Source organism: Acipenser ruthenus, chromosome 5, assembly GCF_902713425.1.
Source record: "Acipenser ruthenus chromosome 5, fAciRut3.2 maternal haplotype, whole genome shotgun sequence".
NCBI lineage: Eukaryota > Metazoa > Chordata > Actinopteri > Acipenseriformes > Acipenseridae > Acipenser > Acipenser ruthenus.
In genome coordinates this window covers 85491982-85515343 of record NC_081193.1, presented here as the reverse complement: position 1 = coordinate 85515343, position 23362 = coordinate 85491982, and the positions used below count along the sequence as shown (strand labels likewise).

Below are 23362 nucleotides of genomic sequence, written 5' to 3'. Positions count from 1 at the left end.
GCATAGACCTTGTGCAACAGTTATAAGGTTTACACCTTACCCAGCATATACAGCATGCAAGATCAGTGTTATGCTCAGGTAAATTAGGTCATAATACCCTTTGCACAGGAAGTGAATTTATAGTGTTGTGTGAGGACAAAAGGGGTTCACGCAAGTCAAAAGGGAAATTAAATCAGGCAGAATAAACAGTTTTTTTTTCATTATGCTAAGGAGAGTGAATACATTTTTTTAAAACCCTTGGTTACTATTACTGGTTATATATACAGTAGAGCTGTTTTTTTGTGTATAGTTTTTTCCACTGGTCAACATGGAGTCTTTTCTAAAGCCAGTTTTGCTGAAATGGTTAGTTAACATTGGAAATAATATTGTAAGTAGAAGCAACAATAGAGAATTGTACAGAAAACACACAATAGTATATTAAACAGGCAAATAATTAAATATTAGCAACATGTAAGTGACAAAGTATTCCTTGAAGGTCTATAAGAAAAGTTCTGCATCTAGACTTGGCAGGAGTGTTAATTTATTTAAGCTTTTTTCTAGCCTTTAATAGTGTCTAAAGCTTATTGGAGATAGTGCCTTTAAATCTTTATAAAAAAAATAAATAAAAAAAAAACCTGACCATAGGCGATATAAACACTCTCTCAAATGTTACTGAAGTGCATTCAGGGGTAAAATTAGACAAAGCGCAGATACCTGATAAATTATCTTCATTTCAGAATGACAGGCTCTACTTGCTTCGATAACTGCTCGAAACCGAAGGCATACAATAACAATAAAATGACCTTTTGTATTGCTGTATGTGTGAAAACATCCCACATTTACTTTAAAAATGAAACTTCTTTAATTAATAGGGGCCTGGGTTAACGGTTGTAAAATTGGTTGCATAATTTAAGTTGCTTAGCTTGGTATTATAACTTGTAGCCTACTACATAATGCAACTAATTAAACTGTTCTTTTGTTCGCAAAAGGTCTTTCTAATTAGATAAAAAAAAAGGTCCAAATGGCATGTCTAGGCAATGCACCATGTATTGTGCAGCCAGAAATAAGTCAAGTGGATTTAATTCTGAGGGAAAAAAAACTAAACATTTACGGCTGGTTTTACAGACCCTGATTAGCACTAACAGCCAAACCTAACGTTACCTTGGAAAAGAAAGTCCAAGATTACTGTTCATCAGGCCGGAAATGTGACACTTCTTCATAATAAACCTTGCCACATACAGTAGTGTGCACATTTATTATTATTTATTTCTTAGTAGACGCCCTTATCCAGGGCGACTTACAATTGTTACAAGATATCACAATATTTTTACATACAATTACCCATTTATACAGTTGGGTTTTTACTGGAGTAATCTAGGTAAAGTACCTTGCTCAAGGGTACAGCAGCAGTGTCCCCTACCTGGGATTATACCCACAACCCTCCAGTCAAGAGTCCAGAGCCCTAACCACTACTCCACACTGCTCCTTAAGAGCTCCTTAAGATTTGTCATTTGTATCCTTTATTTACAGTACCTACCTGCAAGAAAACCTCGGGGTGAGAATTTCAATTTCTGCTCAGAAATCAGTGATGCGGAAACAATAGGCACCCAAGTAAGTGGGGTAGGTGTACTAAGATGCCAGTCGCAGTGCAAACATACCGCAATTTGCATTTTCGTTGCGACACTTAGCAAAGTAAACATTTTGTCATATGTACTAAGAGAAAATATGTTAATGAAAAGAGCCGTAACATACAAATTTAAATATTTGTTGCTTCCTTTTAGCAAGATCTCTATTGCAACAGTCGTGCAACATTGTTCAAATAAATAACGGAAGTTGATTTGTGGTTTGCTGCAGCAGAGGGGGCACGAAGGATAACGTCTATACATGCAAGGGTACAAGAATCAAAATAACATTGTTTTTGTTAAATGTAAACGTCATCTGTACAATGCATTCTGTTCTTTTCATAATCATAGCCCCTCGCTTAACCGGCTGTGCTTGTCTGACATTAGGAGGTGTCGGGTTTTAAAAAAATGACAATACAATCGCACACACGTACATTTATAGCGCTCAATGTATTTTAAATGTATAAATCATTGCGCTGAAATAACACCAATGTGTTTTGGGTAGTCTACACATTACATTATATAAAAAATATAAATCTGTACAGTACACCTATACAGTATACAGTACAGTAGTAAAATCAAATTAACATATAGCGCACTTTCTTTTTATTTAGCTACCGGTATGGTAACAAAAAATAAATCATGCTGCTGCATTGTACACATTGGTGTAAAATGCGAATAAAAGATTATTTTAAATTGAAACAAAATGATTTTTAAAAAAAATATTATTATTATTATTATTATTATTATTATTATTATTATTATTATTATTAACATGGCAGCCTAGACAATTAACACAAAATAGATAATGGTGCCGCATTGGCAAGTTACGATACTTACTGGAGGACAGTCAGTTCTCGTTAATACAAATTTCAAAGGACCAGCAACAAATTTTGCATTATACCACTAATTTGTATTATCATGAGTAGCCTATAAGCTAAATGTATACTGTCAGTTTTTATTTTTTGTTACTCAGGGGTGCAGTGCTAAATTGTGCACAATTACAAAACCACCTGCATATTAATAGAATAGGTGTGTTTCCTATTACTATACAGATGTTCAGAAATAGCTGGAGGGGTTAGCGACACATGTGTGCAGTCTATTGATCCCAACACGTTGGGGAAACCTGAAATGCCATAGAAATGTGTTTTCAAGGCTTGCATATACACCATGCTTTTAGGGAAAAATAGGTATTTGGCTGTTCACCTCAAAAATGCATTGAGCACAACTGGCAACGCATGAGAAAAAGCGGACTGTGAAATGCGAGCAACAATTGCGACCGTTTAAAGCATGCTTTCAAAGGTTAACAAATTGATGCAATTGTAAGTCGCAGTTGTCTGTAGCTTTCGTACATCTCATAATATCTGTGAACCATCATGCGCACTATCTCCAACCCCTTTTTGTGAATTTATATAGGAACGCCCGCAATTACATATTCATCTATGCTTGAACCGTAAACAGAAACTGGTTCCGCAAAGCATTCCCTACAAAGTTGCAAATAGCATTGCGCTTGTTTAGTACATTTCACCCAAGACTTCTGACTCGTGTGCAACTGGTCTGCGACTATTGTGACAGGCGCTTTAGTACACCCACCGGAGGCCTTAATGAGGCATTCTATACAACTTCTAAAAAGCCATTTGTGGCTCCTTTTCAATTACTATTTTAAATGAATTGCACATGTGGCTTATTAAAGTCATCAATTCAATTAGACAATCACTATTTTTGCACAATATAACCCTAACCTTAACTGAAACCCTAAACGTATCCCAAACCCTAACCCTAACCCTGACTCTAAACCTAGTCCTAACCTTAACCTTTCCTAACCTCTTTTCTGATACAATTGTATACTTACATATACAGACGTGCTCAAATTTGTTGGTACCCCTCCCCAAAAAACAAAGAATGCACAATTTTCTCTGAAATAACTTGAAACTGACAAAAGTAATTGGCATCCACCATTGTTTATTCCATATGTATTAGAAATCAGACTTTGCTTTTGATTTTTTATTCAACATAATATTGTAAATAATACTTTCGCTCCAAAAGCGACGGATGGTGCGATCAGAAACTGATGTACCTTCACCTTGGAGTTCAGCTTGTATCTCTTTGGCAGTTATCCTTGGTTCTTTTTCTATCATTCGCACTATCCTTCTGTTCAATCTGGGGTCGATTTTCCTCTTGCGGCCGCGCCCAGGGAGGTTGGCTACAGTTCCATGGACCTTAAACTTCTTAATAATATTTGCAACTGTTTTCACAGGAACATCAAGCTGCTTGGAGATGGTCTTGTAGCCTTTATCTTTACCATGCTTGTCTATTATTTTCCTTCTGATCTCCTCAGACAACTCTCTCCTTTGCTTTCTCTGGTCCATGTTCAGTGTGGTGCACACAATGATACCAAACAGCACAGTGACTACTTTTCTCCATTTAAATAGGCTGAATGACTGATTACAAGATTGGAGACATGTGTGATACTAATTAAATAAACTAATTAGTTTGAAATATCACTATAATCCAATTATTTATTATCTTTTCTAAGGGGTACCAACAAATGTGTCCAGGCCATTTTAAAATATCTTTGTAGAATAAGCAATAATTCATCTCTTTTCACAGCTTCTTTGCTTTATTCTATGACATACCAAAGGCATGCAAGTATACATGATAAAATAGCTTTTAATTTCATCACTTTTCAGGAGGAATGAAGCATTATTTCAATGAGCTGTAAGGGTACCAACAAATTTGAGCACGTCTGTATCGTGCAAAAAGATTTACACATTAAGTACATTGTAGCTGAATGGAAAGTGTGACCAAGAATTAAAATGCATTTATATTTTGCTCAGGTGTATTTTATTTCCAGAGTGGTATTTGTAAGAAAGCAAGACATTTGTTGTCTGCATCATCCACAGATTATGCATGTCTAACCTTCTTTGTTCAATTGATTTGAAATGGATGACAAGATTTCAACAGCCAGCTCCTCTTCTATCTGATTTACACTCGAGGTGAAAAGCAGAAATAAAGATTCTGGCTTCATTTAGGGATTTAAATAAATGGACCTTTTAAACACAGTTTTCCATTCACCTTCTTGGAAGAGATTCATTTATTTTGCAATCCATCTCCAGATGGAAAGGGCAGGTGAGTGCTGCTCATTTTAAAGTAATGGCACACTTAAGCAACAATGAATGAGGAATATTGTCCTAATCTTGAGCTAGCAGGCTAGAGCAAAAATGGCTAATTTACAAGAGGGTTAAACATTCCATTTTAATGTAGTAAATATATATATATATATATATATATATATATATATATATATATATATATATATATATATATATATATATATATATATATATATATGTGTGTGTACATTACCCTATAGAAATAAGAAATGTTGCTTCATAAATTTGAATGACACCTGTTGAATAATGTTATGTTAACATATTAAATTATATACCGCTTTGTAGTTTTCTAAATTATGTTCATATACAGTACTGTGCAAAAGTTTTAGGCAGGTGTGAAAAAATGCTGTCAAGTAAGAATGCTTTCAAAAATAGACATGTTAATAGCTTATATTTATCAATAAACAAAATGCAAAGTGAGTGAACAGAAGAAAAATCTACATCAAATCAATATTTGGTATGACCACCCTTTGCCTTCAAAACAGCATCAATTCTTCTAGGTACACTTGCACACAGTTTTTGAAGGAACTCGACAGGTAGGTTGGCCCAAACATCTTGGAGAATTAACCACAGTTCTTCTGTGGATTTAGGCAGCCTCAGTTGCTTCTCTCTCTTCAAGTAATCCCAGACAGACTCGATGATGTTGAGATCAGAGTTCTGTGGGGGCCATACCATCACTTCCAGGACTCCTTGTTCTTCTTTACACTGAAGATAGTTCTTAATGACTTTCGCTGTATGTTTGGGGTCGTTGTCATGCTGCAGAATAAATTTGGGGCCAATCAGATGCCTCCCTGATGGTATTGCATGATGGATAAGTATCTGCCTGTACTTCTCAGCATTGAGGAGACCATTAATTCTGAGCAAATCCCCAACTCCATTTACAGAAATGCAGCCCCAGACTTGCAAGGAACCTCCACCATACTTCACTGTTGCCTGCAGACACTCATTCGTGTACCGCTCTCCAACCTTCAGTGAACAAACTGCCTTCTGCTACAGCCAAATATTTCAAATTTTGACTCATCAGTCCAGAGCACCTGCTGCCATTTTTCTGCACCCTAGTTTCTGTGTTTTCGTGCATAGTTGAGTCGCTTGGCCTTGTTTCCACGTCGGAGGTATGGCTTTTTGGCCGCAAGTCTTCCATGAAGGCCACTTCTGACCAGACTTCTCCGGACAGTAGATGGGTGTACCAGGGTCCCACTGTTTTCTGCCAATTCTGAGCTGATGGCACTGCTGGACATCTTTCGATTGCGAAGGGAACTAAGCATGATGTGTCTTTCATCTGCTGCAGTAAGTTTCCTTGGCCGACCACTGCGTCTACGGTCCTCAACGTTGCCCGTTTCTTTGTGCTTCTTCAAAAGAGCTTGGACAGCACATCTGGAAACCCCTGTCTGCCTTGAAATTTCTGCCTGGGAGAGACCTTGCTGATGCAGTATAAATACCTTGTGTCTTGTTGCTGTTGCTGTGTGTCTTGCCATGGTGTATGACTTTTGACAGTAAACTGTCTTCAGCAACCTCATCTTGTTAGCTGAGTTTGGCTGTTCCTCACCCAGTTTTATTCCTCCTACACAGCTGTTTCTGTTTCAGTTAATGATTGTGTTTCAACCTACATATTGAATTGATGATCATTAGCACCTGTTTGGTATAATTGTTTAATCATACACCTGACTATATGCCTACAAAATCCCTGACTGTGCAAGTGTACCTAGAAGAATTGATGCTGTTTTGAAGGCAAAGGGTGGTCACACCAAATATGGATTTGATTTAGATTTTTCTTCTGTTCACTCACTTTGCATTTAGTTAATTGATAAATATAATCTATTAACATGTCTATTTTTGAAAGCATTCTTACTTTACAGCATTTTTTCACACCTGCCTAAAACTTTTGCACAGTACTGTATTTTTTTTTTTTATTTATTATTTCTTAATCTTAAAATTCTAGGTGATGCAAAACTTTTGACCATAGCTCTATGACACTTAAATTTGAACACAGAGATTATGTTTATTTTTGAAGAGAATTGATGCCCATTTGTGTGAAAGTTAAAATGACTTTAATTGCAGGCATGCTGTCTTTCTGTTAATGATAAAGCACTGCAGGCACTTCCAGCACCTGCAAAGTGACCTTTTTTCGATGACTAAACCCACTCTGGATAAGGTGCTTTCACTGTCATTTATTATGGGGTCCAGATTGTAAATTATAATTTATTTAATACAAATACAAAATTGCAGGTCAAAATGACCTAGTTTTGAAATTAATTTATTTAAAATGTATGTTGAAGCATGTGTTTTACAACTGTAGTTAGCTGATAAGCCGTGCTTAACGCATGGCTAACAATGGTTACTCAAAATAAAGAGTTATCTTTATGCACTGGCAGATATCCCAAAGAGGCCACTGAACTTATTCTGTCATTCACTTGGTATTCAAAGAGCTTTGAAGATGCACAAAAAGTCTATTCATACTGTAAGAGATTGAAAGATTACCGCTGTATTGCAGAAACAGAGCTGGGTCATGAGTTAGGTGGTCGGAAGAAGGTAGAATCGCCTAAAATTAAACAGCCTTGTGAAAGAATCTAAGTTAGCCTCCTGAGTCTCACAGATCATGTCAGAGTGTTACACAGGGGCTGCCAGCTGGAAACAAAACCCATTGACTCTCAGCATGTTAAGAGTGCTGCAAAGCCGCTGTGCCACTATGAGGTCCAGGAATATACAGATCAAAAGCCTGTCAGACGGTGACAGACTCTCTGTTATAAAACTGCAGACAACAGTTTATGTAAAACCCTTCAAGACCAGCAGAAGGTTCATATCTCGAATGAAACAATAAAAAACTATTCAGATACAGTATTGGGTAATTTGTACAGCTCTTTGTTGTGTAAAAATAAATTCAGACATTCTGTGAAAAAATGTGCCAAGAACAGAGGGGGGACAAGAAACTCTTCTGAGACAGCAAATGTATAAGACCAATGCATTATTTTCTCTGTCAAGGAGACACTTGACTGTCTTCCTTAATTAGGGGTGGTTGCGACCAGTTTTTTTTAAGGTTATCCTTGGCTGTTCTGGTTCAAGATAACTGGGATTTTGGAGAGCTTGCCTTACATATAACAGCCCCTTATTCATTTATTTCTATATATTTCTTCCTCCATGTTTTCAAGATGCCACTATGTACTTCTGTATTCTGCATTCAAATTGGTTTTTTGCATTAACCTTTTAAACGGTTCCTGGACCCTGAATCTACACGGTAATGGCAAGTTCAGAAGGGTAAGATATTTAGGGCAGACAGAAAATGCTGTTGCGTGCAAAAGGAAATTCTGAAATTCTGACTTTTTCAATTATGTGGAATCCTTCAGGTTATGGTAAGTAAGATGGAACAAAGGAGGCTGTGTGGTCCAGTGGTTAAAGAAAAGGGCTTGTAACCAGGCGCTCCCCACCTCAGCCACTGACTCACTGTGTGACCCTGAGCAAGTCACTTAACCTCCTTGTGCTCCGTCTTTCGGGTGAGACGTAATTGTAAGTGACTCTGCAGCTGATGCATCGTTCACACACCCAAGTCTCTGTAAGTCGCCTTGGATAAAGGCGTCTGCTAAATAAACAAATAATAAAGTAATCAATGTCAAGCTATAATCAGTAGCTATTTAATATGTCACATTGTATCAAATCAACTGTGGGCAACTAAATTGGTAACTATGTATATATTATGTATGGGCATTAGATACTTAGAACATTTTATTTCCAGCTATTTTACATGGTTTTAAAGCCACCTATAAAATATATATTTAGCTAAATCTCTAAAAATGTATAAACATGCAATGCTAATATCATTATTTAACACTTCTAAGCATTAAATACTCTATTCTGGAGTTTAAAAGAACAAACAAAACACATTCCCCTAATAAGGAGTGTGATATAAAAAATGGAGACAAGCAGCTTACACCAACATATTCCTCTAAATGTGACTATGTCTAACATCAGAAACAAAAATGTTTATGAATGAACCATGTAAGCAGGTACCCAGAAGGTCAAACCACTGATGTTGTGCTCTTTCTGCATTGCCTTATTAGCAGGTATTTTATTCTGAACTGATTTCTCAGCATGGCCTTGGGCCATTCAGTTCTTGAGAAGAATACAACCGATAGCAATGAAAACTAAAACTCAAGGGCCTTTCACAAGCAGTGCTTTTTTTTTTCTTTTGTATTTTATTTAAATTAAATAGGGTCGAGCTTATTCTCTATTATAGTGAGCAAATCCAAACTTGACATTTCTGATGTAGTTGCTTTTAGTCTAGAATCAAGCTTGGTTATGGCAGGGCCTATTGTGTTTTTCAAGGACTTAGGTACAAAGAGCAGCACCACCCACAATATACACATAATAAACAAAATAGATTGCAGTTTAGTTGTAAAAAATTGAAAAAAGAGAAATACACATTAAAAACTAAATGTTTAGATAAAAATACCTAAGCTGTTTATATAATGTGCCTCTGCAAGTAAAGCTGAGTACATACATGGCCAAAATTGACTGATTAATCCCAATTCTATCCTACTTCTAACATTAACAGTAGCATAATGGCTATCATCTGCAAGAACAGTGCTTCTATTAACAAGTAATTTACTGTATATGTCATTGGCAAACAGCCTCATCCATCATTTTACAAAATGCATAGCCATTTCATATAATGTTATGTTAAATGGTGGGTGTAATCACTGGGTATTTAGTGAAATTATTATTTTTGTTTTCCTTCAGCCAACAGCTATACAAAAGTAGCGAGACAAACAGAACTGGTCTAACTTTGCTCCAGCTTTATTCTATCAGCTCAATCTGTATGTGTATCATTACCGAGCAAAAATAATCATCTGTGTTACAATGCATTGTTGAAGCATGCAACATAAAATACGGTTTCCAATGTTCCGAGTGCACTGACTTTGTGCCTCACTGCTTGATTAATAGGGAGAGCACAATCTAGCACTGGTTACTGCCTGCACATTAACCTTACAATTGTGAGAAAAGAACACTTCTAAATGAAAGGCCCTGTGAAGAGCTGAAGATAATAATACTGCTCAATCCATACATTTAACTCATTGGCGCAAAAAAAAAAAAAAAAAAAAAAAAAGGATTTGAGGGGTGGAAGCCTCTAGTTGTTTTGACTTAAAGAATTTTTTTTTTCTCAGTGACTAACTTGCCTGTTGCCATCTGGAGTAATAATGTTGACATCTTTTCAAATCAATCTCGCCTGCACCTAATAATTGCTATGTTTTATGTGAGGTGTGTTTTATTTCTGTCTCTCAGTGGATGATTATGTGTATTTCATGGATCAGAGCTTTTTTATGTTTATCTTTTGTTTTATTTCTCTGCAGAAGATAACAGTCAAGCCAATTTTATCCAGTGGCAACAGCAACCATAAACGGTTTACCTCCAGCTACGTGAGCCATACTGTGTTCAACTGCTTTTTCTGAAATGATTGCTAAAAAGGAGTCACATTAGAAAGGCCTGTAATATTTCTCCTTTGGTTCAAAGACATGCTGAAAATCAAGGTTTTAAATCACTTTAAGTGTACAGGAAAAATGCACAAAAATGTTCTGTTACTGGCTACATCTTAATATAAACATAATGCCATTCAGCATGAATCTGAATAGATCTAAGAGTATAGCATAGAAAGCTTTAAACCTCTGGCTTTACAACGATTTGCAGCAACATTAATAAAAAGGCAAACTGTGGTGACTCTACTTCAATACTTTAAAGAACAGGTGTATAGAAGAACTGCTCTTTCCTTTCTAGCAGCAGTTTAACCAAATGTACAACAGAAAAAAGAGGCCAGTATTTGACTACAATACTGGATGAAGAGTGGACCATGAAAGACTCTGCCAAGACTCACCAGATGCCTGACCAGCAGTGGTCGCTAGAGCTTGATTCTGATTTTCTGCCCCAACCCTGTGGAGTGCAAAGGCTAAGCAGCACTTCCTGTGGGTCCCCAACCAAGAACAGAAACTTTCGGCAGGTGGGATTTGAACCACTCTTGCATTACTCACTCTGCACTCAAAAACGGCAGTACTTGTACCTATTCATTTGGCTCCACTCTATGTGTGGCTGGAAATCTTAAAAAGACATAGATAGTCACTTTTTGATTCGGTCAGATGAAAAAAGAATGGAAGTAACCAAAGCATGAACGTTCAAGCAGTGGGGGATAGGATGCTGGAGCTTTGCCTACAGAAGCTGGATTTATCATTAAGAAGTTGCTCACCCAGCTCTTTGACCCCCTCTCAAATATACCACAGGGTACAAAAAAATACATTTAGGCTCAAATGTAAGTCTGATGATGTGGAAAACCAATCTCAACAAAACACCGTACACCACTCACTGCATTGCCTGAAGGTACTTTTTGGGAGATTTGGCATGCAACATAACCATGTGTTTATGAGGAAAGTCCCAGGGTGACAGATAGTGTTGGTCTCCATTATGGTGGCAGCCCATAATAAGATGTAATCCACAGAAAAGGAAAACCGGATGCCATTGCCAGATTATTCAGATGATCTTACATGTACACTATCTATGGAATGAAAAACATCTCAACTGTAGTTGTGGACATCAATCACAACATTTTAATTTGACTCTCCGTCGGAAGCTATGTTAGCAAAACTTTTTTCTAGGACAGCACAGGTGAATTGAAAATAATGTAGGTTCTGTGGAAGTATAGCTGGACGAATAGATTGGAACCACTTCCTTGGATTGAGGTTTTTTTGTGTGACTTTGAAAGCAAGATGTTCTAGCTAAAATCTATGACAGGGTCACTGAGATCACGTTTAGTCACCTTTTTGCAGCAAAAGCAGCAAAACAAAATACTAGAAAAACAAACAAACGTCTTCACTATTTCAAATAAGTGAATGAATCAGAAGGTTTATGGGTCTGATTCATGTAGGATTGACTCCTTTTCTGGTTTATTTTTAACCAGATCTAGATTTTCCCCAAGAGGTTTGCCTTCCCTTGATGGTAGAAAGGAAAGTCATAGCTCTGACTGGCTGTAAAGTCGAACAGCAAAGTATTCAATTTACTGCAGGCTGATCTAACAGGAGATCTGGGAGATTATCTGCAGCAGTGCGGGGCTGAAATGGGATTGGGAAAAGAGCCCATTTCTATTCATTAATAAAACACTAGGGTGAGTTACTAGTAATTAAGACCTGACAGCTAACCTTGTGGGACTGACACCCCACCGTGCCCCCCTTTAAAGATCACACATATCTGGAACTCCTTAAAGCTGAATAACCCTTTTTATTCTTCTCGAGCTGCATATTAAGAATGTCCAACTGCAATTAACATATACATTATTGAACACCTAACGAGTTTCTAATAGTATATAAAAAAAGATAATCTTAATGGTAAATATAAATTATTGATAAATACATAGCTAGGTTAATGGCTGCAGTCTAATTTTTCAGAGTTCTGTAATGATAAGGCATAATGACTTATTTTGTTTTGTAAGATAAAAAAATGATTCTACATTCACAGGCTCTGCATTTATACCTGTTTCATTTTTTTATGAAATTTATTTTCGTATTGTGTGTCCCAAACTTTTAACATAACTTAATAAAGTGGAAAATCTAGGCAGGTATAACAACACCCAGTCCACTTTGATTAAGAAACATATTCTCAATTCAAAAGTGCTGTATAATTGCAACTCTTTATTTGTCAAGAAAGAATATGAGAGCTGTTGTGTGTTTTTATTGCAAAATAAAAATAAATAATAATAATAAAAAGCCATTAATAATTGATTAAGAAAAACAAATTCTATACTTGAACAAAATCCTTAATGAAAATTATTCTACACTGCATTCCTGCTGTGCACTGTAGCAAATGCACAAAACTCAGAAGAGATTCAAATGTTTCATTAATGGTTTCGAGGACCCAATTAGTGTTATATTGTTTTTCAGATTGAATAACTGCATTACATATTCAACACCACATGATATAATTCCCGACTGATGCAAAGAAAATAGCATGGTTGGCTGGGCCTTTTAAATAAAATAAAAACAGTCATATAGTTCCTAATATACCCATTTCGGAGATGCATCTATTTTTCTCTAGATATACATCTGGATTTTCATTCCACTATATATCAACATTAAAAAAAAAAAAAAAAAAAAAAAATTGATTACCCGTTAAGCATAATAAATTATACCAGATCAGCGTAAGATGTCAGATAAATGTAATGAATCACTTGCGCATCCCCCTATTTCACAGAAAATTGTTTAAGAATCAATCACACAGTGTTTCACACAAGGATGGTTCTCCATCACCGTACTTAAACCCATATCTGACTACGCCCTGATTTATGGACAGAGTTGGGCATACTCTATTAGTAATAGTGATGCACATCATCCCCTTTACTATCTTTCAGAAGCCCCTGAGGTATTTGTAAGAAGTGGGCATGATTATTTGTTGCAAACCACTCAGGTGTGTTTTGTACGGGGGACTTAAAACAAAAAACTCCTTCTAATGATTGCAATGTTAAAAGCACAAACACGTTGACACCAAGAAAGAAGTAGTAAAAAGAGATGACTAACCTAACCCACCTGAGCTCGGCTCACATGGATCAATGTCCTCATCATCGCTGGGACATTCAGCAGATGCCACAAGCAGGTCATCTGTTGGCTGTAAAAAAGAACACAGGATTATTAGAATGCAGAACACAGTGCGGTCATAATGTACTCTAGTTGCCATACTGGTAAGCTCCAACTAGTTGTTTATCCTCCAGTATGCAAACAAAATAAAATAATGAGTAGATGCATTTGGATAAAGATGTCAAGGGGTCAAATTGTGGACCCAACTTGTATTTAAATGGAAACAATGAATGAAGCTGTGTACTACTCTTCTGCCATTGGAACTCACCAGCTAACCAGGTTGCCAAGCCAACCAGCATATGCTGTTCAGGTCCTGTGCTTGACTGATGAACAAAGTCCACTTTTTTCCATTCCTAATTCTGCCAGCAGAGTACTTTTTTTTAATCCAGCCTTTCTCTGAACCAATCTATTATTTAAGCAACATATATCGCCTCTGTGTCAGAAGCAGGTTGGCTAAACCTGGTTGCTTTGTATTTGTTTCTTTAAACCACTGGTGTAACTGCGGCAGAGAGTCATTGGTGGGTGAGCTACTGTAGGTTCCTGTAGCGCCTGTTGTTCTTTGCACTGCACATTCTTTCCCAAGCCAGTAGGTTGCATGCACCCACCAGGATTATATTAATGACTCCTGCATACTCACACACAAGCCTCTGGCTTTACCCTGTTATTGCTATCCAATATACAAAGCGTAGGTTAAAAATGACAAAAGACTACACATATTGAGTGGGAGAAAAAAGCAGCAGCTATAATGAATCTGAAGTATAGCCTTCTATTCTGTGACCCCCCCCCCCCCCCCATACAGGTATTCCAACAGCTGTATAAACCAACTACAAAGAGCTGTAACCAGACCGGTCCACAATCAATCTCATGCAAAAAAGAACAAAAAGAGCATTTTGAAAGGTCATTTCAATTTTGTGTCATTAAGGGATATATTGCTTATGGTTTTTTTCAGGTTTTATTTTTTCGGTTGTTTGTTCCAAAGGCCCAGAGACCATACCAGTATCAAAGCTGTTAAAGCAGCATTCAGAGACACAAACAGGCACACACACATACTATTCTGTTAAGATCTAAATTTAGGGCACTCAATTTCTTTCCACCCTGTATTGTGACATAAAAGGATGATTTATTTTAGACCTACTAGCACTGTGTTGTTTTAGGTGCACTTTACAGTGTTATGTAAACTGCATAGTTATTAAAAAAATTAAAATCTGCTGTATAACATTGTTCTGATATACAGCACTATAGAAATCCAGTTGCCACGACTCTCCCTGAAAATATTCTACCTGCCAAACTTCAAACACAAAGTTTTACTTGGAGAGTTGACAGCAGCCAACAGGGTGTGACATATCAGAAAGCATTCAGAGTTTTGGAGACTGGATATTGGAAGTTTTCTAGCCAATAGAACGAAACATACATGGCATGTAGAGAATATGAAGCTGATCTGAATGGTAGGTTGGTTGAACCAATTGTAGACAACAAAGACAACGTGTCACATCAAGCAGTCCAAATGGTTTGATTTGCTTTTCCCCTTGAGTTTACTGCATCATCTTTATTAAGATGGTTCAGTGAAAAGGTTTTATACTGTGTAGCTATAATACATTTACCCTCGGGCCAATGCCAAAATCAGACAAGGGCAATTCAGCATTTTACAAGGAGTCCACCTTGCATGCCAGGTGCTTCTGATTCAGATGCGGGGGACGATCAGGCAGAATCTTCATAAGACAATAGACAAGGTTTCTTCCACAGCCATGCTTAATTGGCCGACAGCAGCTTCCTGACAGCCAAGTTAAATGAAACCCACCAACTTTATAATACAGTCCCCAGGAGTCTGCGTTTTACTTGCAGAACGAAGAAGAACATGCTGTAATGAACCCATTTTAATAGGATTAAATCTACCAGAGATCCAAGGTATACAGTAATGGCCTCACCAAGAGTGGACTTCATAATGAGCCTGGAGTGTTTTTTAAGCAAATTAACATCTTGCAAAATACAAAACACAACAAAATTGTGACCTGATTTGTCTCCATATAAGCTTTGCAGTGGCATATATTTCATGATTAATATATACCAGTAGCAGCCTTGTATTTTCACATTCCACCTATCTATCCACTGTCTTTCTAAATATACTGAATGGTTGTCTGTCCAAGTAAAATGTTTCCATAGCTTAATGTACACAATAAAATAAAAAAACTGATTTATAATGATTCAAAACAGTTGCCATAGATCCAGATAGATCCAGATCCAAGTTTGTCTAACCAATCCTACGGAATATCACACTGTACATGATCCCGCAAATCGGATTAACATACAGTACAAGATATGGTCTCTATGCTTTATAAATGTGGCAGCAATATATCTCATCCTGTTATATAGTTTAAGCCCTAAAACCCATCGTAATCTGCCTGTAAGAGTCCAAGTCAAAACTACATATAGTATGGACAATCTATAAAGTACAGTTTTTTTTACTGTATATTTCTAGGGTGAAGGGTTTAAGGAGTTCTGAGAAGAGATATGGCATTTAATGTTGTGTCTCAAGCTAGAAATGGAAATTAAAACATTGTTTGACTTCATTACCCTGTGACATTAATGATGTGGGATGCCGATGGACATCGTATGACAATACATAAAAACGATTCCCTGAAAGAGAAGACGACCAACAATTATACTTTTGGGATATGTCTGCCACAGGTCAGGTATTTACTGAGCATTTTATGTCAGAGCTGCCGATAGGCCCCTCCGGGGAGTGATGTCCTCGGTCCCGCCTACTGAGGGAATAAGTAGTCACTCCACAGAGATCACCTTCTCTTTTGCATCGAGCCCGTGAATGCGTGACTGCTCCTTCCTGTGACTTGGAGAAAATACACATCCTTTAAGTCCAGAGTGGTAAACTAGTCGCCCGGCCGGACAGACTGGAGGATGTGGCAATGTGTGACCATCTGGAACATCCTCTCCCCGTTGAGGTGTCTCAGGTCTAGGATGGGGCGAAGGCCACCATCCTTTTTTTAGCACTAGAAAGTATCTTGAGTAGAACCTCTCTTCTTGAGAGGTACGTTCTATGAGGCAGATGACATAACCGGTGTGCACGGTGGTGAGCACCTAAGAGTCTCAGGTGCAATTGCGCCAGTATTGCAGCTGGTGTTGTGAGAAGGGGTGGGTCTGAGGCTACAAGCCTTCAGGGCCCCTGCTGGGGCTGCTGAGGCTGGAGTGGAGTCTGTCTTGGAGGCTGCCTAGTCCCAGCACCCCCGCACTTTTAAAGGAGGCTGGCGCGGCTGCGTGTTTGGAGACACTCGGCGCCAATGCCGGTCGTTGCCAGAAAGATTGTACCCTCCAGAAAATCCGGTAACACAGGAAAAGGCTGGGGGGGTTGAAGCTTGCGCCGGTCTGAACACAGAGCAGCGCTGTTCAGGTGTTACCTTCCAGTGTGGAGTAGTGGTTAGGGCTCTGGACTCTTGACCAGAGGGTCATGGGTTCAATCCCAGGTAGGGGACACTGCTGCTGTACCCTTGAGCAAGGTACTTTACCTAGATTGCTCCAGTAAAAACCCAACTGTATAAATGGGTAATTGTATGTAAAAATAATGTGATATCTTGTAACAATTGTAAGTCGCCCTGGATAAGGGTGTCTGCTAAGAAATAAATAAATAAATAAATAATTTGAACCGGTGATCTTCTGGTAACAAGCCCTGGACTTTAACCACTGGACCACACTGCCTCTTGAAGGCGCTGAAGCACCGAGATACCGAGACACAGAGTTTCTGAAGCATTGAGGGCGCCGAAGCACCAAGGCTCGGAGGCACCGATGCAGGGAGCGTTTGAGCGCCAAGGGCACCAAAGCACCGAGGCACCGAGGCTCTGGGGCACTGAAGGTACCGAGGTACCAAGGCTATGTGAAATACTAAAATTCAAAGAAAACCAATGTAAATTCATACAATTAAATACAAAGTAAATTTAAATTAGTTCAGAAATCTGCTTGGCCATGTTGTTTAAAGTAGAATGGGGTGAGGTTGTGTTGGAAATGTTTATGTTTTAACGCACATGAATATGGGCATTTTATGAAAAAACTTGTAAGAACAAAGCAGTGAATACATCACAGTAGAGTCCACTCTGATTTCCCCTCCAAACCTTGACACAAGGCCAACTGACAACGTCTGATTGACAGATTCACTTGCAAAGTAGTGCTACACTATAGTCAGCATTAGTGGACATTCCAGAGAAGTTTCTGTGTTAATTTACATCTTCTCCTTGGATTAATTTAATAATTGACTCTCCCTTAATGAATTCCCAAAGTGGATGAAAAGTTGCAAATCACATAGCTGTCAAGCAGGGATCTACAATTAATTAGTTTCTATACTGTGTAGCTCATCACTATAATCCAGCTGCCGTTAGTGTTTTTTTTTTATTTTTTTTTATTGCATGTTGTTTTTCGTCTTACCTGTCAATCCTGGAGGTGTAGTGAAGATCTGAATTATACATAAGACCATAAGAAAAGTTTGGGAACAAGAAAAAGCCATTTGGCCCATTCAGGATTGTCCGTAGCACACCAGTCTCCCCTACTGGGGGTAACTAATTTAAAAGCACATCATCTTGTTATTTTGTTTTATGTTTCTAGTGTTTTAGATCCTACTACCTCATCTGGGAGTCTACTCCGTGCATTTATAACTCTCTATGTAAAAATGTGCTTCCTACCTTCTGTTCTAAACTTACTTTTACTTAGCTTCCATTTATGCCCTCCTCTTGCTCTCCTTTCAGAGTTAAATTTGAAGTAGTGTCTTGGGTTAACTTCATCGCGACCATTTATGATTTTACAGACTTCAATCAAACAGCTTGTGTCATTAAGGGACATCTATTTCTTAAATTTGCAATATGACATCAATCTTTTTATTTGCTTTTCTTCATCTTAAGTTTTTTGAGGTGCAAGTGAAAATCAAGAAACTTTTTGTAATTCCGTACATTTTAGCCATTTTACACTTTCATTAGCTACATACATCTCAGATGTGGAGTTTTAAAAGCAACACGTCATAGAACACATGCATTTACATTTTAAAACATGATGCCTGGTACGACTTGGTTAAAGGAAGCCTAGTTTCTGTGCTTTATTCTTGGATTTTAATTCTTGTACTCCCTAGGTCATTTCACCTCAGCAGTGTCTTTTGGGTAAAAGCATGTTATTGGCTGAAAGCATGGCAGTCAATAAGGGTAGCAGCTGATTGGTTATTGACAGGAAAGAAGACAATAAATGGGTGGTGACAATTTCACTCTCCATGTGAAATGACACAGGAAGTACAAAACAGTCAAAAAACATGGCTTCCAAAATGAGTTTTCTATAAGCTAGAGTAGTACCAAATATCACGTTTTTAAATGAAAATACATATTTGCTATAACGTGCTTTCAAAACTGCAGATTTAAGACCTATAAAATTAATAGATGTGCATAGCTGAGACATCTTATGGAACTATTTTGTTAGCTGCAATTACTTTACTGTTGTAAAAAAACAACAAAGCAGGACATAATGACAGACAGTGGATTTCATACTTAGCAAGGGATAAGAATTGATTTTTTGCAGTACAATCCATACAGGAGAAGATATGACTCCATTGTTTGACATTGAAATCATTATCTCAGGATTCTCTGAAAATGCTTGTGTGGTCTTTGCACGTGGTACAGTAATTAAAACTAAGTCAAAATCAAATGGTCAAACACTCTTGTCAACAGGCAGCCATTTTTTCCTGTGTTTTCTAATGACATAACTTAGTTTACACACAAGGGAATGTGACAAAACAAAAAAGCTATTTCACAATAAAATGCACAAGTGGATAACGTGTAAACGTGTACTGCAGCTATGGAGTTCTGTTCTTAATCTTGTGCTCTGTCTATTAATGACATAGCTTTATGAAACCTGCTTCACCAGCAACATTAAGTTCTGGCTGTGCGAATGATCCATTACGGAACAAAGTGTCCTACATAAAATTAGACCACAGGGGATCCCACTATGCTCTGCATTTGCTTACCAAAATGACAAAACCTCTCACTGATGCTTTATTAGCTACAAAACTTGGCATTCCTTTACAATTCAGCACAGATGAACTGTCATCCATTAAACTAATGTGAGCCCCTTTTACCCAGAAGTACTACTTTATATACTGTACACAAACACATACCTCTCTCTCTCTCTCTCTCTCTCTCTCTCTCTCTCTCTCTCTCTCTCTCTCTCTCTCTCTCTCTCTCTCTCTCTCTATATATATATATATATATATATATATATATTTCTATCTATATATATATTTCTATCTATCTATCTATCTAACTATCTATAAACACCCATCCACACATAAAGTGAACACTTGTTTGCCAACGCACATCTGCAAGAACTGATTTATGTTGTCTTTATATTGTGTGTTGAGTTTTTTATTATGTTAATGTTAATGATGTGTTGACAGTACAGTAGTGCTTCGGGTCTTGTTACGGGGCACACAATACTATCATCTACAACATCTGCAGTGCAGCTAATATTTCTTACACAAAGAAAGACTGCATATAGATTGTTTTGGGGGGAGGGGGCAAAACTGTAGTATGTCATATCATATGTGTGTAAACTGCCTCTGACTAAATAAAAGTGATTCATCTGCTTTCAATTAATTTGCCACATGCATCCACCCCGCCACCACCCCCACTTTGCATTAATCCGTAAGCCTACAAGCCGCTCATTGTTCTTTTTGATTATTTACCACATAGCGGGGAGAGAGTGGGGGCAGTTCATGACTAGATCCCCTCTGCACTTTGCAGTTTCATTGCAGCTATCTGCATCCCAAAGCCGGGAGGCGGTTATGAGTCACATTTGCATTATTCGTGCTGTGAGCAATGCAAACTACCCAAGAACAAATTTGTGTGAGAGATGAGACCATGATCACGTCAATATTAATTAAATCAATCAATCATCCAATCAACCCTAATTAACTTGGCTATGTACATTGTTTTATCACACAATACCACCCCACCTTTGAGGCTAACTACGCCCATCACCAGCAAAAAATGAGTTTTCCGTATCTGCACCCTGGATAGAACCCAGAATTAAACTAGAGAACTATACATTCTGGAATTGTAACTTTTGTAATCAGTTTAATTACCAGGAGACTGTCCTTGGCTGATCTTAAATTACGGACCAGAACATTCAGATAGACACCTCTATAAGAAGAGAGTAAAAGTCTAAAGTCTTGCTAAACTGGAAAGAACCCACATTACCAAGTATCACTGACTGGAATAAAACCAATAAAAACGGAAACAGTTTTCTATGACCCAATCCATTCTTGTACAGTTACAATATTTACATCTCTTCGGTAGAAAATACATTTTGTTTTATATTATTTGTATGGTTAACTTGGTCTAGCAGAAACCTGCTTTAAAAAAAAATTTTTTTTTTTAAAAAGACCAGTTTCTTACAGTTTCACCCAGCAAAGCTTACTCGCTGAATGTGTTTTTCTACTGCTCTTTTTCTAGACAAGGGTTGCTAAAAATGAAGGTAAATGATATTGCATCATGAAGGAATGTAGCATACTGCTGAATGAAGGCTTATCTCTTGCAACTTGTCACGAGACATAGGCTAACAAGACACAAAGAAATATGAATACTAGAAACAAGCAACTTTACCCCCATGTTTCTAATGATGTCTACATTCATATTTTAGATAACATGATACAGATAAAGCTAATTACCACCTAACGAGTATAGCAAGTTGGCGACTGTTTATTTTGTATGTCGACAGTGAAGTGTTATATATGATTGGCCTCATAACTCTGCAGCACTTCTTATACTGCGGAATGTGCTGGTAATTCATTTTTCATTCAGGAATAACAGAAATTAGAAGAACCCTAATTATTTACCAGAACAAGCCAGCTCTCTTTGACCACAGGGTGCCAATTGTGAATAATTGCCTACAAATTTTATTTATCATATTCCGAGTTAGCTTTATAAATATTTCCATATATAATCATGCTTCTTAACAATTCACGGAATGAAAATATCAGAGAAGCACAGCAAATTGCTGCGTACTGCTGTTTTTTTTTTTTTTTTTAAGGGTTGCTTTCAAAAGCATTGGGGTGGATTGGTAACACAATAAAATAAACTTGCAAATCAATTCCAGGTTCTATATCCCTCTTTTCAACACACGCATGTTTGCTAAATTGTCTTTCTCCCTAAGGCTACATTTGTGCCTGAGTGCTGATATGTTATGGAAAAAAACGACAGTTTCAGCCTCTGTGCTTCTTGTTGTGCCTGTATAGTACTGATAATTCCCATCCTCTAAAATCCATTGGGCTTTACCAGTTGAATACTGATGAACCCTGTAGTTTTTCCACACTGACAAATGAAAGGAGCCCCCTATATCTCTGTGCTAATTAATACCATCAATGAGAAACAACTTTCAGCAACACACAACTGCAAAATAAAAATAAATATAAAATATAAAACCACTGTTACACTTGCAGTGCTTCTTGTGCACACGAAGCCTTATAGAAAAACAACACTATGAATTTCCCCTGCTTCTTTATGTTTTTCGCCCATGCAACATTCTGCCTACCGTAACTATAGCAGGCAGAGATATACAGTAAGAAGGCTTTATCAAGTTAACCCATGAGCATGGTTCAACCTAATGAATGATCCATCTAACCACTCATGCCAAAAAAAGGATTCTAAAATACTAATAAACAGATTTCTTAAACTGTCCCCTCATTTTTGTACCTGTCTAACAAAAGGTTAGACATTTTAACTCCAAAAAGTTCACCAGAAGTAGCCCTTTCTTCAAAGGAATGTCAAAGCAGATCATAATACAGTACATTGGTTAACATTGTGACACTGTGATAGTGCAGACCCTGGGAACTGCTTGCCACCCAAGTCAATGTTAATTCTTCAGCCTGAAAATCATCATAGCCTTAGGGTATCCTCAATCGCCAGAGGAGGCCATCCAACGATAAACCACAGCTGCTGCAGTGTGAGAGAAGTATAATTTTGTATTTAATTGGTCAGCACCACACTAGAATGGTCATTCTTTAATATAATTTATTTATATCTACAGTTTATGATTTCATTTCCGATCAGTTGGGCACATATGCCCCATTCACAATTTTAGGATGAGCAAAAAACAGCCCAAGCTGGGAATCAAACAATATCCCACAGTTCAGACAATGTCAATTCCTTTCCAGTACGATGCCACCTGCTTGGAGACACTTTAATCTACGCTTTCAAAAACATCATGGCATGCTTGGATCTTTAGACCAGCGTTTCCTGTTTAAATATATCGTACCAACACAATTAATTAAGACACAGATTCTCACAGAATCGTTAATAGAATGCAGAGAGCTTACTGCTGCTGGTAGGTGTGGAAGCAAATGGAGGTGCCAGGAAAGCAGAGCTAAGCTCAAGTGTTTATTAAAATCTTCTAAACGTGGTAAGACTCTGGAAATACATGCTGGCATGCTGGTAGCGGTGCATTTTCTTTAATGCAATGCTGCTGAGGTTTGCACATGTGTTTCACAAACCCCTGTGGATTCCTTTTCTTCTCTGCTACCTCAAGAAGCTGATAAGATGAGCTTTGACAAAGATGCATCATTCTAGCTACAGAAAGAGGAAATGCTGGCTCTGATAATTTTCCACTATATCAGGTAGCAAATCAGTCCAGAGAATGATCTGCTATTAGATGTTTAAAAAACTATAATCATAATGGAAACAACCCAATACAGTACACCCCAACATTGGATGGTAATTATCTTTGTATAACATCACTGTGCTTAAAATAGCAACATCCATTAAGTGTGCCTTCTACAGTACTTAATTAACCAGTACACAGTAATACACTTTTTTATGTTTTACCATTATATAAGCAATTATTACAACATATATGTTTGGGAAGTTCATTAAAACAATCATCGAAAACGAGCTTCTACCACAAGCTATACGAGCAGATGTGTACATTTCTGTAAACAGCAAGAAATACAGAAGTG

At 37.6% G+C, this 23362-nt stretch overlaps 1 protein-coding gene across 22 annotated transcripts in view; it reads right to left on the bottom strand.

The window, feature by feature from the left end:
- LOC117402468 (neurexin-1) overlaps positions 1–23362 on the bottom strand; it is a 389183-nt gene that overhangs the window by 7343 nt on the left and 358478 nt on the right. For 13 of the 22 annotated variants that reach the window (XM_059024682.1, XM_059024680.1, XM_034003635.3 and 10 more), the window contains one exon: positions 13318–13405. In XM_059024682.1, the coding sequence (XP_058880665.1) occupies positions 13318–13405 (88 nt within the window). The remainder of the gene's footprint in view (positions 1–13317; positions 13406–23362) is intronic. The other 9 variants (XM_059024684.1, XM_034003638.3, XM_059024689.1 and 6 more) reach the window with 1 other exon arrangement.